The sequence below is a fragment of the Mus musculus genome, chromosome 7 (genome assembly GCF_000001635.26).
Source record: "Mus musculus strain C57BL/6J chromosome 7, GRCm38.p6 C57BL/6J".
In the NCBI taxonomy this organism is placed as follows: domain Eukaryota; kingdom Metazoa; phylum Chordata; class Mammalia; order Rodentia; family Muridae; genus Mus; species Mus musculus.
Window position 1 is genome coordinate 59,303,086 of NC_000073.6, and position 13,990 is coordinate 59,317,075.

General features: G+C 34.4%; 1 protein-coding gene and 1 long non-coding RNA gene across 14 annotated transcripts in view; one reads left to right on the plus strand and one right to left on the minus strand.

Annotated features, from left to right (window-relative positions):
* Ube3a (ubiquitin protein ligase E3A) overlaps positions 1-7,752 on the plus strand; it is an 82,088-nt gene extending 74,336 nt beyond the window's left edge. For 11 of the 13 annotated variants that reach the window (XM_030242375.1, XM_006540799.4, XM_011250847.3 and 8 more), the window contains 2 exons: positions 583-726; positions 1,725-3,648. In XM_030242375.1, the coding sequence (XP_030098235.1) occupies positions 583-726; positions 1,725-1,845 (265 nt within the window). In that variant the 3' untranslated portion in view covers positions 1,846-3,648. Of the gene's footprint in view, positions 1-582; positions 727-1,724 lie in introns of all 13 variants that reach the window. The other 2 variants (NM_011668.3, NM_001033962.2) reach the window with 1 other exon arrangement.
* Snhg14 (small nucleolar RNA host gene 14) overlaps positions 1-13,990 on the minus strand; it is a 1,177,441-nt gene that overhangs the window by 30,349 nt on the left and 1,133,102 nt on the right. Inside the window, exon 169 of the long non-coding RNA NR_146211.1 lies at positions 6,542-6,641. This is a non-coding gene — a long non-coding RNA (small nucleolar RNA host gene 14). The remainder of the gene's footprint in view (positions 1-6,541; positions 6,642-13,990) is intronic.

A 13,990-nucleotide genomic window follows, 5' to 3' on the forward strand; every position in this document is an offset into this window, starting at 1 on the left:
CTTTTCACTTACAATTTTTTAAAAATTAAAATCCCTTCACCAGGTATTTCTATCATCTTTGGAAAGTTTCGTCACTTCTTTCTTCCGCTCTTCCAGTGTCTACAATTTTTTTGTCCTATTCTGATCCTTAACTGTGCTTATCTTGTGTATTATTTCTCTCTACTTTTACTTTGGGGATTTATTACTTGATTTTCCAATTTTATTCTCAGCATAGATTACAGATATATTTATTGCACATTTCTCTTGCTTTGGAGAAGATCTTGATAGATTTTTAGATTGAGGTTTTAGAAATGTGAATAGGATATTGAACATGTATTTTTTACAAAAGTAAATTTTAAAACATCACGCTTAGCATTAGGAATACAAAAGTACTTTTTAAGTAGAATTACTGAGCAAAAGAGTTATTAATATTTATCCCATATATAGTTCCTACAAGATATAAAATCTGGCTGACTAAAACTTACATACTAAGTGTAAATGGTACTTTTAATATTCACTGTGACATTGGCCTTAATGTTGTAGTACTATGATCTTGTTTATAGTGGATGTCAAATTAAAACCAGTATTCTCTTTTCACATTAGGGAGTTCTGGGAAATTGTTCATTCGTTTACAGATGAACAGAAAAGACTCTTTCTGCAGTTTACAACAGGCACAGACAGAGCACCTGTTGGAGGACTAGGAAAATTGAAGATGATTATAGCCAAAAATGGCCCAGACACAGAAAGGTAATATCAAACTCCAACTTTGTACCCACTGTAAACCTTTTCACCATATTCCATACACGCAAGCAGAGCCAACATGTAGCCTCTATATACTCTTCTGATGTTATATTGAAATATCTAAGTCAGCAAACACTAGTGGAATGGATATTTTCCCTTCATGATTTGAGGAATTTTTTTAAAAATTAGTGTAGTTAAAAAGTAATTATGGAGCTTACAGAAGTACAGACGTTATCAAGTTGTTATGTTTTATTCCCCCTTTGTTTCATAGTTTATTAAGAAAGCCTTATTATAGAACAGTCTACTTTGAATGGCTACACTAAAATTTAGAGGATTGTCTGTTCTTTTACATTATACTAGATTCTTATTCTAGGGTTAAATCATTCTGACTTTTGATTGTATTCTTTCTCCAATAAATACTTCACAATTTTATGGTGGGGCTGAACAATATGTCCTAGGTAGACTTCGATATACATCGACAGATATATTTTTATTACTGTTAATTAGACATTTTATACATCTTGGCTCTAATTTTAATTAATTTATAATCAATCATTATCATTTTCATTTTGCCAGCAGTATTTCAAATCTATATACAGAGCATAGACTTCAAAATCTTTAAAAGCCAGGTTTGAATAATTTTTAATCTTTGGTGTAAGTTGTTTAGTGACTTCAGCTTTTAATGGGTTTAGTAAGATGTTTGTTGTGTAAAGATTTAAATGAACTTCAGTGTTAAAGTATCTAAAGCAATAGGTAACAGAGTGGAAACTCAATAGATAATAAATGTTACTATCATCAGCATCACTTTAATTTTTGCATTATTTCATAGGATAAAGACCCAACTGATCTTTTTAACTAAACAGTACAATGTTTATGATATATTTAATCTGTAGTTTCTCATTAAAAACCGTCCTAACAAGATATGTATCTAATAGGAGCATTTAACACTGAGCATATTTCCAATGACTCATGATTGTCCTGTTTTTCCCTTTCTCTTTATTTAGGTTACCTACATCTCATACTTGCTTTAATGTCCTTTTACTTCCGGAATATTCAAGCAAAGAAAAACTTAAAGAGAGATTGTTGAAGGCCATCACATATGCCAAAGGATTTGGCATGCTGTAAACAAAAAGAAAAAGAAAAAGAAAAAGAAAAAGTTAAAAAATAAATATAAGAGGGATAATTTGATGGTAATAGTATCCCAGTACAAAAAGGCTGTAAGATAGTGAACCACAGTAGTCATCTATGTCTGTGCCTCCCTTCTTCATTGGGGACATTGTGGGCTGGAACAGCAGATTTCAGCTGCATATATGAACAAATCCTTTATTATTATTATAATTATTTTTTTGCGTGAAAGTGTTACATATTCTTTCACTTGTATGTACAGAGAGGTTTTCTGAATATTTATTTTAAGGGTTAAATCACTTTTGCTTGTGTTTATTACTGCTTGAGGTTGAGCCTTTTTGAGTATTTAAGATATATATACCAACGAAACTATTCTCGCAAGGAAAACATTGCCACCATTTGTAGAACATGTAATCTTCAAGTATGTGCTATTTTTTGTCCCTGTATCTAAGTCAAATCAGGAACTTTTTTCTAACAATTTGCTTTTGAAACTTGAAGTCAAGGAAACAGTGTGGTGCAAGTACTGCTGTTCTAGCCCCCAAAGAGTTTTCTGTACAAAATTTTGAGAACCAATAAAGATGGAAGGGAGAACTTGGAATGTTTGAACCACAGCCCTCAGAACTTTAGTAACAGCACAACAAATTAAAACAACTCATGCCACAGTATGTTGTCTTCATGTGTCTTGCAATGAACTGTTTCAGTAGCCAATCCTCTTAGTATATGAAAGGACAGGGATTTTTTTTTTGTTTTTGTTGTTGTTGTTGTTGTTGTTGTTTTTGTTGTTGTTGTTGTTTTTGTTGTTTAAGTTTACTGGGGAAAGTGCATCTGGCCAAATGATAGGATAGTCAAGCCTATTGCAACAAAATTAGGAAGTTTGTTGTATAAATAAGCATGTAAAAGTGCACTTAAAATGAATCTTTATTATTGCTGAGATTTTAATAGACAATCCAAAGTCTCCCCTTCTGTTGCCGTCATCTTGTTTAATCAACCATTTTTCAAGGCACTCGATCAGTGTTGCAGCATAACAGAAAGTACAGCTACTGTGCCTTGTGTTACTTATTTACACAGTTAGCAGGCCTGGAAATGAATGGAACTAGTACTCCTGAGAAATAAATTGTATATCCCCCAAATTAAAATTTACTTCAAAGGTGTTAAAGATTTCATGTCCTATATTAAAGTACAAATAGGCTTAAATTACTGGATATTTAATGTAGTTTCCCATCCCTAGTCTTCTATGTCTGTGATGTTAATTTCTTTTGTTGCATAACAAAATAAAAGAATTATGTATTTTTAACTAAGGAGAGACATACTGGTATATCATTTTACTACAAGCTACAGATAACCTGTTGAGCTTGTGCCTTGATTGTTTTAACAACTAGTGCAAATCAACCTGATGATTTTAATTGGCAGGGGATAATGGTAGCTTTCAAATCATTGGAAGGGGAAAAGGATGTCTTAGGATTATTTTCTTTCTTGTAGTAGTTGAGACAGAGCTCTTATTTACTGTAATGCTAAATGAAACAGTGGCTTAAATATTTTAATGGGAAAAGAGAACACAGTGCGTTCCATATTGTGATAAGGTAACGTGAGGTTTTTTTGTTTTGTTTTGTTTTCTTTTTTTTTTTTCTGAGCTAGCCTTTAGAACACTGTTGTGGTATGTATGCTACCTTGATTATAGGACCCCCTAAATGTGACTATAGTCATCTTAATGGGCATCTTGTCCACTGTGCTTCTTATGTATTATGAAAGTGATAAGAAGACAAATTAAGTGGGTATATTTTATAAAATAAATTCATGAAGAGATTTGTGTTCTTCAGTTTATTGTCACTACAGTATTGAAGTAGTTGTGATACTATATCTGTGTGAAAGTTTTCAAATGATAATATAGATTATCAAACAGAAGTAACATCAATATATTTAAAAGAAAGTGAAAAAAAAATCCTAAAAAGTTTTCAGAGGTAAAAAAAAAAACTCTCACTTGCTTCCTAATCAGTTTTTCTCGGCATGTTACCACATTAATATGGCTGCCTTTTCATGATTGCTTTACTAGATTGTCATGGAACAATACTTACGAGTTAAAAAATACCTTTTAGTAGTGTAGAACATTTCAAACTTATGGCATAAAAGCACAGCCTGCAGCAAAACTTCTCTGGAAACTTGGCAGCTGCAGCAAACAAATTGAGTGTACATATCGTGGTCTATAGTTAATTGTGTGATCAAATTCATTTGCAATAACCTTACCTTTATTTGGAAATACATCCTGTGTAGGAATGTATATATCAAAAGAAACCTATAAATGAGCCTTCAGAGAACTTGTTCACATTAACATGTGGCAAATGCATCAACTAGGCAGCATTACTCCGTGTTTCCATAAGGTGGCTATTGCTGAAATCAACCTCTTTTAAAGAATTTTTTTCTCAAGAATCCACATACCCTAGAGAAAGAAGTGTTTTACTGAGGCTACTCTTTAAGATGTTCATTCTTTAACTGCTTATCCCAGGGTCTATTTTAATCCTTTCTACCCTTCCCAGAATAAAATAATAATAATAATAATAATAATAGTAACTTCCATTTGCTGCTTCTTTCATCTTTAGAGTGTAAAACAGTTCCTGGTGTTTGGTAGGAAAAATGTTTACACAATATAGACAGAGGCCCTTTTTTTTTCCCCTCTTCTACTTTCAAATAAGAAAATTGACTTTGGTAACAGTTGTAAGAATATTTGAGTGCATGTATGTACTGCATTTCACTATGTAAAGGCTGCTAATCCAGGAATATTTCACTGAAAATGTACTTGCAATAATACTAGTAGTCTCCATTTGCCACAGTAAAGAAGTCTTGTTTTTAACCCTTGAGAGCCTTGCAGAGTTGGGCTACAGCTTCCTGAAAGGCTCACTTTTCCATCCCAACTCATAGACACCTTGTATGGATACTCTCCTGATTGTACTTAGAAGTACTCCTCTGAACTTCCTGTTCAACCCAAAGTTTTTTCTCTTGCCTCATATTTTGTGGGTCTCATATCTCATATCATATCAGACCCGTGTTTCCAGGACATCATCCTGGTACCTCTAAGTCATTATATAGTACAAAACAGTACCGATAAAAACAAAATTCTTACTCTTGTATCTCCTAGTTATTTCTTGTTACTTCCTTTAGAACTGTCAATTTTTTGGCCTGGGGAGATGGCTTAGTGGGTAAAGGTGCTCACTATATAAAACTTGACCTGAAGACTCTGCCTAGACTCCACATAAACATGGAAGGAAAGAGCAACTCCACAAAGTTGTTTCCTGGCCTTTCCATGTTTACCATAGCTTTTGCTGTTTCCTACCCTCTCACAGTTTATGTGCATATATATGCATGTTGTCAGTTATTGTCTCTCAGACCTATTTAATTGTACTTTATTTCAGGCCCCAATCCTTTGATTTACTCAGGTTATCTTCCTGACTCTGAACTACTTCTAATTCTTTTCATTCTCAAAAAGCATTTTTTTTTCTGATTTGTATGAGTACTTCCCCTTTGAATAGTTTGTACAGGTGGATTTCTGCATAATTTACTAGTGCATCCTGTTCAGCATCCCTTTCATCACTACTCAAAATTCCTTTTTAGATTAACTTTATACAACTCACATATTCTTTCAGTTGGAATTTTGAAAGTATCATACTCATAAAGACTTCTATTAGTTACAGTGTGCCTTCATAGTGTAATAGCAGCCTACATATCCCTGGTCACAGCCTGGTGGATCATATTTATTTGAACAGTTGAGGAGGCCTTCAGAAGTGCGTTCCCTTCCTTCTTTCCTGTGTTTTAGCTTTGATATTGTCCCACTATTATTATTATTTTTTTTAAAGCATCTTCTCTTTTGTATGGAATCTGAGTAAATTCACAGTGGAAACTACCTTGTACTGATCTTTCTGTCTCTTAGGCAGTAGGCAGATAAGCATTAATCAAGAAATATACACATACATTTATTGAATAGAGTTTCTGGAATCACTGTATTATATCTGCCCCAGGGTAAAAAAGACAGTAAGTTGGAAAAGACTAGATGGTTGAAAGCAAGACAGTTTTGTAACTCTACATCCTGTCTTCTGGTGTACTCTTGACCACCGTCTTTATGCCACTCATACTCTTCCAGCAGTCATGGCAACTGATACCTTAATTCGTTCTGTTATTACTGACTAGTCTCTCAAATTTTCATAGAGGAATCCTCCAGATGCTGTTCTCTGTAAATATATGTGAGTCATATTTAACATTTTCTTATACTTTGCTGCTCAAATTCCTGTAAATTCTGACAAGAATTTTCAATGACTGCTAAAGATCTGTGCACATGGTCCTTCATTTTCACAAAGCCAATAAATATCTGTAACTTGAGAGGTTATACACCTTACTAAAAGTCATACAGGCAGGAAAAGGGATGACAAATGGTAAGGTTGCGTCCACATGACCACCTAAAATTTGTCATCTTCCTTTTTGCAAAAACAAACATGACTAAATTAAACAACAAATTAAGATTATTATGCTGACATGCATGGAACCTTGGATCATTATTATGATTTTTCATTACCCAGAAACACATAGAAAATGATAAGGAATGTATCTGGAATATAGTACACACTGGTTGGGGTTGTAGCCTTCAGTCAAATGACTCTGAATTTTAGTTTGGCACTGCCATTCCCTTGACTTGGATTATACCCACTCCTACCTTATCTCTGGTTGTGTGGTTTCAGTGAAATTACCATGCAGCTGGTAGATAACATCTTGGAAGACATCCTGAGAACAGTTCTCCCAACGTTGCTTGTTAACTTAAAAAAAGAGAGAGAGAGATTAGAAATGTCTGTAATGAAGACTTATTTTCTAAAACCTGACCTTATATCGTCCACCTTTAAATGGAAGAGATGTGTTTTCTCACATCTTTTAGATATAATTCACATAGTATAAAAATTCGCCATTTTAAAAAGTGTAAAATTTGTGGTTATAGTATATTCACAGAGTTGTGAAATTGTCTTTATAAAATTCCAGAGCATTTCATCGCTGTAAAAAGTTTTCTGTACCCATTAAGAGTGACTGCCTGTTCTTAACTCCAACCCCTGGCAACTACTCGTCTTCGTATGCCTATGAATTTGCCTATTTTGGTCATTTCATGTTAATGGAGTCATACAATTATGTGGCCTTTTTGTCTGTTTCGCCACCTTCCACAAAGCAATGAGTTCAAACTGCATCAATGTTGTAGCATGTACTGGTACTGTTTCTTTTGTGGCTGAATATTGTCATTGTATTGATATGCTGTATTTTTTTGCTTGTCCACTTGGTTGTGCATACATGTGTTCTTTCTGCTTTTTGCATATTATGAATACAACTATGAACACTTTGTGTACATGTTTTCATTTCTCCTACTGTCTTTTAAGTATCTTATGGTTTTGGTTCTTAAATTTAGGTCTTTGATTCATTTTTGCATGTGGTACATTTTAGGGATCCAGTTTCATTCTCTAATATGTGGATATCTAGTAGAACAATACCTAATTGTTACAAAGACTATTAGTAATTTCCTTATGAGTAGGCTTGCTATCTTTGTCAAAAACACGTACAAATGACCATAAATATGGCTAATTTTGGATTCTTGAACTTTGTCCCATTGTCCTATGTGTGTCTCTTCCTATGCCAGTACCATACTGTCTTAATTACTGTAGCCCTAGAGTAAGTTTTGAATTTAGGATGTGTTAGTTCTCTAGCTTTGTTCTACATCAAGATAATTTTACCTGTTCTGGGTCCCTTGCATTCCACATGGATTTTAGAATCTATTTGTTAATTTCTACATAAAAAGCACCTGTGATTTTGATTGTTCTTGTGTTGAATCGATACATCAGATTGACGTATGTTGGTATTTTAACAGTATTAAATTTTATAATCCATAAATATGGAGTGTCTTTCCATTTATTTAGGTGTGTAATTTCTTTCAATGCTATTTTATAGATTTCAGTGTATACATCTTGGCTTTTTTGAGTTAAATGTTTTTCACTTGATCCTTTTACAAACAACTTTTTTTTTAATATTTGTTTGGATTACTCATTGCTACATCTAGAAAGAATTCATTTTTATGTATTAACCTTATATACTGTAGCTATTCTGAGCTGATTCTGTTTTTAATTTTTTATACAAGATTGTGCATCTCTGAATATAAATACTTTTGTTTCCTCTCCAATCTGGATTCTTTTTATTTGATTTCCCTGCCTAAGTGCCCTGGCTAGCACGTCCAATATGATATTAAATTGAAGTGGCAAGAGTGTACATCTTTTTCTTGTTTCTGATTGTAGTGGAAAAGCATTAGGTCTTTCACCATTAAATATGATGTTAGCTGTGGGATTTTCATAGATGTTGCAAGTTGAGAAATATTCCATCTATTCCTACCTTACTGAGTCTTTTTTTAAATCAAGAAAAGGGTTTTGAATTTTGTCAAATGCTTCTTCTGTATCTAATAAGGTTGTCATGTAGTTTTGTCCTTTATTCTATTGATATGTTGTATTACATTGATGGAATTTTGTATTGAAAGAACCTTGCATTCCTGGAATTACCCCACTTGTCTATGCTACATAAACCATTTTCTATGCTGCTGGATTTGGTTTGCTAGTATTTTGTTTAGCATATTTGCACCTGTATTCATAAAAGATACTGGCCTGTAGTTTTCTTGTTATCTTTGTCTGGTTGTTATCAGGGTATTACTGATACTGGTCTCCAAATATGCCTGGAGCTTTCCAACTGTTCTTAAATCCAGTGAGGTGTGTTTGAAATAATATACTTTGAAAGTTATTCTGTGGTCTTTAGATTCTGGATGACATGGGAGAGGTAATTGACTCTTGAAAGGATTCCAAGGTAAGACATGTCTAAAGTGCCATTTGACAGTAGAATAAAATGCAGTTAACACCAGTCTTGAGTTCAGGTAGGTGCTTCTCATGAGCCATACATATATCATTATTATAAAGTATTAGCCATCAGCTGTTTTGAAAATTGCCCTATAGAAGTTTCCTTCCTTAGTAAGCCATACAATTGGAAGCTGAGTGTCATCCAATAAAGACGCTTACAGCGTAGGAGGCATTGGAAACTAACAGCCAAGCAAGTTGGGATTGCCAAGAAGGTAAATTCTGAAATAAAGTTATTAATACACCAATCCTCACTACCACTTGCATTAATCCTAAGAACTTGATAAGTAAGACAATATCTTTGTAATAAGTTCCTATAGTGCAGAAGTTCCCTCAGTACCTGTTAAAATGAGTAGGGAGGGTCTTTTGAGTTGCGGTAGGAGGACCTGAGCAGGAGGAAGACTTTCGTCTTCAATTAAGAGTTGGTCATTTTAATGTTTCACTGCTGTCAGCTCTATGCTGTTTAGTATTTGTAAAATTAAAAAAAAGTTTATGAACAGAAAAATCTCAAAGCTTGAGGTCTCACTGCTAGAAAAATCCAGAGATCGTGTTTAAAATGAACGACTTGTTCTACACCCCACCTGTACTACACATGCATAAAATCTGCATCATGCAACAAAGCAGACTGAGAATTCAGATCCAAAAACTATGACACGTGGTAAAGGATTAGATGGTTACCAGGCAGAAAAGAAGAGCATTTTATTTTAACAGGGGCCGTATTGGGTTGAGATAAGTAGCTGGATGTGATTGGGCAGCCAGACAGATCATGATGGGTCTTGTAGACTTCAGATTTTACTTTGCATATCTTAAGAGGCAAAGACATAAATTTATACATTTATTACCATATGAACTGGGAAAGCCTAAGTGTCTCTATTCTTTGCATTAATGAGATTGTTGCTATAGTTGCAGAAAGATTCAGCATGATAAAAGAGAAGGGATAGTGTATGGGATAGAGGAGAGTCAAGTGAACGATTTCACATATTTGATATGGATGATGGAGGGATAATGATGCCATTGGGTTTTCCCTGGGACAGATGAGGCAGGGGAGTTGCAGTGTACTAAGTCACATTCTTTGTGTAGTGAGATTATTCAAGGGTAAGTCTAGAGAGGATCTTCACCAAGATGAAAATGAGTGGCTCTAGCATGACAGTCATCGTTAGTATTTTCCTAGAATACTTTCAGGGAACTGTGATGAAATGAAAAGAGACGACAAAGGACAGAATCTATGGAATTACTATCCTTTGAGAGGTATACAAAGAATTCATGTTAAAGAGAAATGACAAAAAGGAATTGGTTTGTTTGACCCTGTGTTCTACTCAGTATACCAAGCTTTGCAAGGTTAGGGAATTTGTAACTGTGACTTACGGATCCACATCAAAATATGAAGATACTTTTTGGAACCATACAATGAGCAGACTGTCTTAGAGTCTCATTTCCATTCTTCTCCTTACAATCTCCCATATGACTAGCTAAATGCCTTCCATTCCAGTCTCAATTATCATCAATTATCATAGCTTTTAAATAACCAGATATACATGTACCTTATGAAATCTAGTTAGCCAAATCAAAATATTTCAAATAATTGAAATATTAACTCTTAAAATAATTTACCATTACTCTGCCTCAATAGAGTTGTTTGATCCTTCTCAGTGGATCTGAAAGAGCTTAGTAGTAAGTTGGTTTATTTTGGGTAGGAGACTTGTGAGAGAAGAGCACAGGTCCTCATATAAACTAGACAAGTGCTTTTTTGAGCTACATCCCTATCCCCTCCAATTTATTTGTTGATTCAAATGAAAAAGGTTTCTTGACACAGACATAGCTAGCTATGGATGGAAGTAGATCAAGATAAAATTGTGCAGAGGGTTCTAGTTTCTAACTAGATGATGTACATTTTGAGTAGTAGAAGTTAGCCTATTATGCAACTGTATTTTAGAAGATGTTTCCAAAACTCTTGCATCTTTTACCTACTCCCACCAAGAACACCAAATACAGTGTTTGGGACCAATATATCTTTATGCTGTGTTTCTCTGAATAGATATAGTTCATATAGGTCATCTGTATTTATATATATATTTGTGTATGTGCTTTAGTTATTGCCTCAATTTCTCATTGATAATGTCCTAGAGTAGGAGTGGTTTCAACTTTTCTTTCACTTTTTTCTTTTTAATCCTCAATTCCCAGGCTGTAATACATCTGTCGAAAGAATGTATAGATGAAATGATTGCAAAGATAAAGATCCTGGGTAGCCAACCAGACCATACATGCAAATTTCTACAAAAGTACCCAATAAAAAGCTAAGAAAAAAAATCATTACAAAGATTGTTCGTGTGTATGAAGACTCATCCTGGATGCAGCTTTACTACCGATTCAGATACTCCTTACACTTTCCTACTGTGGAGGGAAAACGAAATCCTCTACTGGTTTTAGGGGCACACCTGTATGGGAAAGCAACAGAAGGAAAACCAGCTTGTTTCTCATTCCTTAGATGATAGTGGGTAAATCCATCATGTTTTTATATGTAACTTTAAACCATCTGTTCAGTACTATGCAACTTTTAACTTATTCTTCCAAGTTCTTTAGTTTGCATGTGTAAACCATTATTTATGTAAGGTTTTAGGGTTTTTGTTTGTTTGTTTGTTTGTTTTTTGCTTTTCATCTCTACCATTTTTGCTTTTTCTGTTTCTACATAACCAACTCATAAGAGGAAATAATAAAATGGGAACAATCTGAAATTGTCATGTATGTCACATATAACAGCACTTGTAGGGGACATAAACCTGTAGTTTGCTGACTCTTTAGTTATCTAGTAACACTTTAAACTTCCAGTTCTTTAGTGATGAGCTTAGTGGTATGAACTCAGTTTTCTTTTCCTTTCCTTTCCTTTCCTTTCCTTTCCTTTCCTTTCCTTTCCTTTCCTTTCCTTTCCTCTTTCTTTCCTCTTTCCTCTTTCCTCTTTCCTCTTTCCTCTTCCCTCTTCCCTCTTCCCTCTTTCCTCTCCTTTCCTCTCCTTTCCTCTCCTTTCCTCTCCTTTCCTTTTTACTTTCCTTTTTCCTTTCCTCTCCTTTCCTTTTTCCTTTCCTCTCCTTTCCTTTTTCCTTTCCTCTCCTTTCCTTTTTACTTTCCTCTCCTTTCCTCTCCTTTCCTTTTTCCTTTCCTCTCCTTTCCTCTCTTTTCCTCTCCTTTCCTTTTTCCTTTCCTTTCCTTTTTCCTCTCCTTTCCTCTCCTTTTCTTTTTCCTTTCCTTTCCTTTTTCCTTTTTCCTTTTTCCTTTCCTTTCCTTTTTCCTTTCCTTTCCTTTCCTTTCCTTTCCTTTCCTTTCCTTTCCTTTCCTTTCCTTTCCTTTTTCCTTTGCTTTTCCTTTGCTTTTCCTTTGCTTTTCCTTTGCTTTTTCCTTTCCTCTTTCCCCTTCCCTCTTTCCCCTTTCCCCTTTCCCTTTTCCTCTTTCCCCTTTCCTCTTTCCCCTTTCCCCTTTCCTTTCCCCTTTCCTTTCCCTCTTTTTTTTTCTTTCTGTCATAAAAGGTAATATTTCAGTTACATGTCTGTTATGGCAAAAAAAAAAAAAAAATTGGGAAGATATCCTTGTATACAATACTAGTCATTTCTAGTGGAGGACTAGCATTTTATACTTTGTTCATTAAAATTGTTACTATGTGTGTGCACGCACGTGCGAGTGCGCATTTGTGGGATCCACTGATAGTCGCCATGTGTAATTTACCCAGAACCCTACTCTTTCCCCCATTCCTCTTCTGTATCTCAGACTGTCCCAAGCTCTCTACAAAACTAGCAGTGTGCTCCTGTCACTTTTTATTAGTGTATCCCCGAAAATTTCTGCCACTTGTAGTATATCAAATATCATTCTTAATGGAATTTCATATGTAGACTATTTTGCAAGAGTTGGTTCTCTATTGTGTGACTAATGGGGTTAAATACACATTGTGAGGTATAGCAGCAAGTCCACTTCCATGCTAAACCATGTCACTGGCCTTGTCTTTTAACTATTAATAAATGTATTGTCCTAGAAAATCAGAAGGGGAAATGAAAAAGCCAATGGAGAAGGCAATTCATTTGTCTTATTGCAATCTGAGCTTTGTCCTTTCTGTGTTTTATGGTATAGAGAGGAATGGAGGTGAGCCTGGAAAGGGATACCTAACGAAGGTGAGCAGAATGCTGGCAGGATTTCTAGTGAGTCAATAGCTTCTTGTAACTCTTTGAAATTGTGTTATAATTAGCTTTGATAGAACTTATGAAAATATATAACCACTCAAATTTGAGAGTCTCATATCTAAAACTCAACAAATGCCTAAAAACATTTTGTCAACCCGGTAAGACACTGGTACTATAATTTTTTAAACTCAGCTCAGCTGTCAGAGTATGAAGATATAATTTGGACGTTGATCAGGTATTTCTCTTAGGTACTTATGACAATTAACCTCAGGTTCCTATTTTACAGGGAATGTTGGCAAAGGCTAACTTCTAGCTACCATAATGGTAACAAGCGAAGCAACAACTTGGCCCTTTCTTCTGTAGCATGTGTAAATCAAAGCTCCTTAACAGGAAGAAAGTCAGAGACAAATAATTTTGAAGATTACCAGAAGTTTTAAGTTTGGTAAACTATACATATAGATTTTAGATTGCCATATCTGACAGTTGTGAAGAGGTACTTAATTGGAAGTATCTATCCAGTTGTATTTAATTGAGACTTGTGGCTTTAGAATAAGCTGTAATTTAGTATTGCCTGATGTCCTTACTATATAAGGAGAGCAAACACAAATAGGAAGAAAATGAGTAATATGGAGCAAGAGATTGGGCATTGTTTCTACAAGATGAAGAATACCAAAGATTACTTTTAAAAAGTGAAAAAAATCAGAACCTGGAAGAGACAGTGATTCTCATACAGGTTTTAGGTAAAGCCCTGATAATACTTTTGTTTGTTTGTTTGAATGTTACCATGCCTAATCTCCAGAATTAACACAATGAATTGTTTTGCACTATGTCATTTAGTCACTTAGTTTGCAGTAATACAGCAACCTTAGGGAACTAATACAATGCTCAATTTAAATAAAAGCAGAAACAACGGGAAAATATATAGTGGTGCTAATGAACAGAATAACAAAGTGATAAAACTTTATAATATAAACTCTACATTGCAAAGAAAATTTTAGTTGGATTTGTATAAAGGCCTAACTATTCAATGTATAAGACATATTAAATACATATTAAATGCATATCAAAAATGAT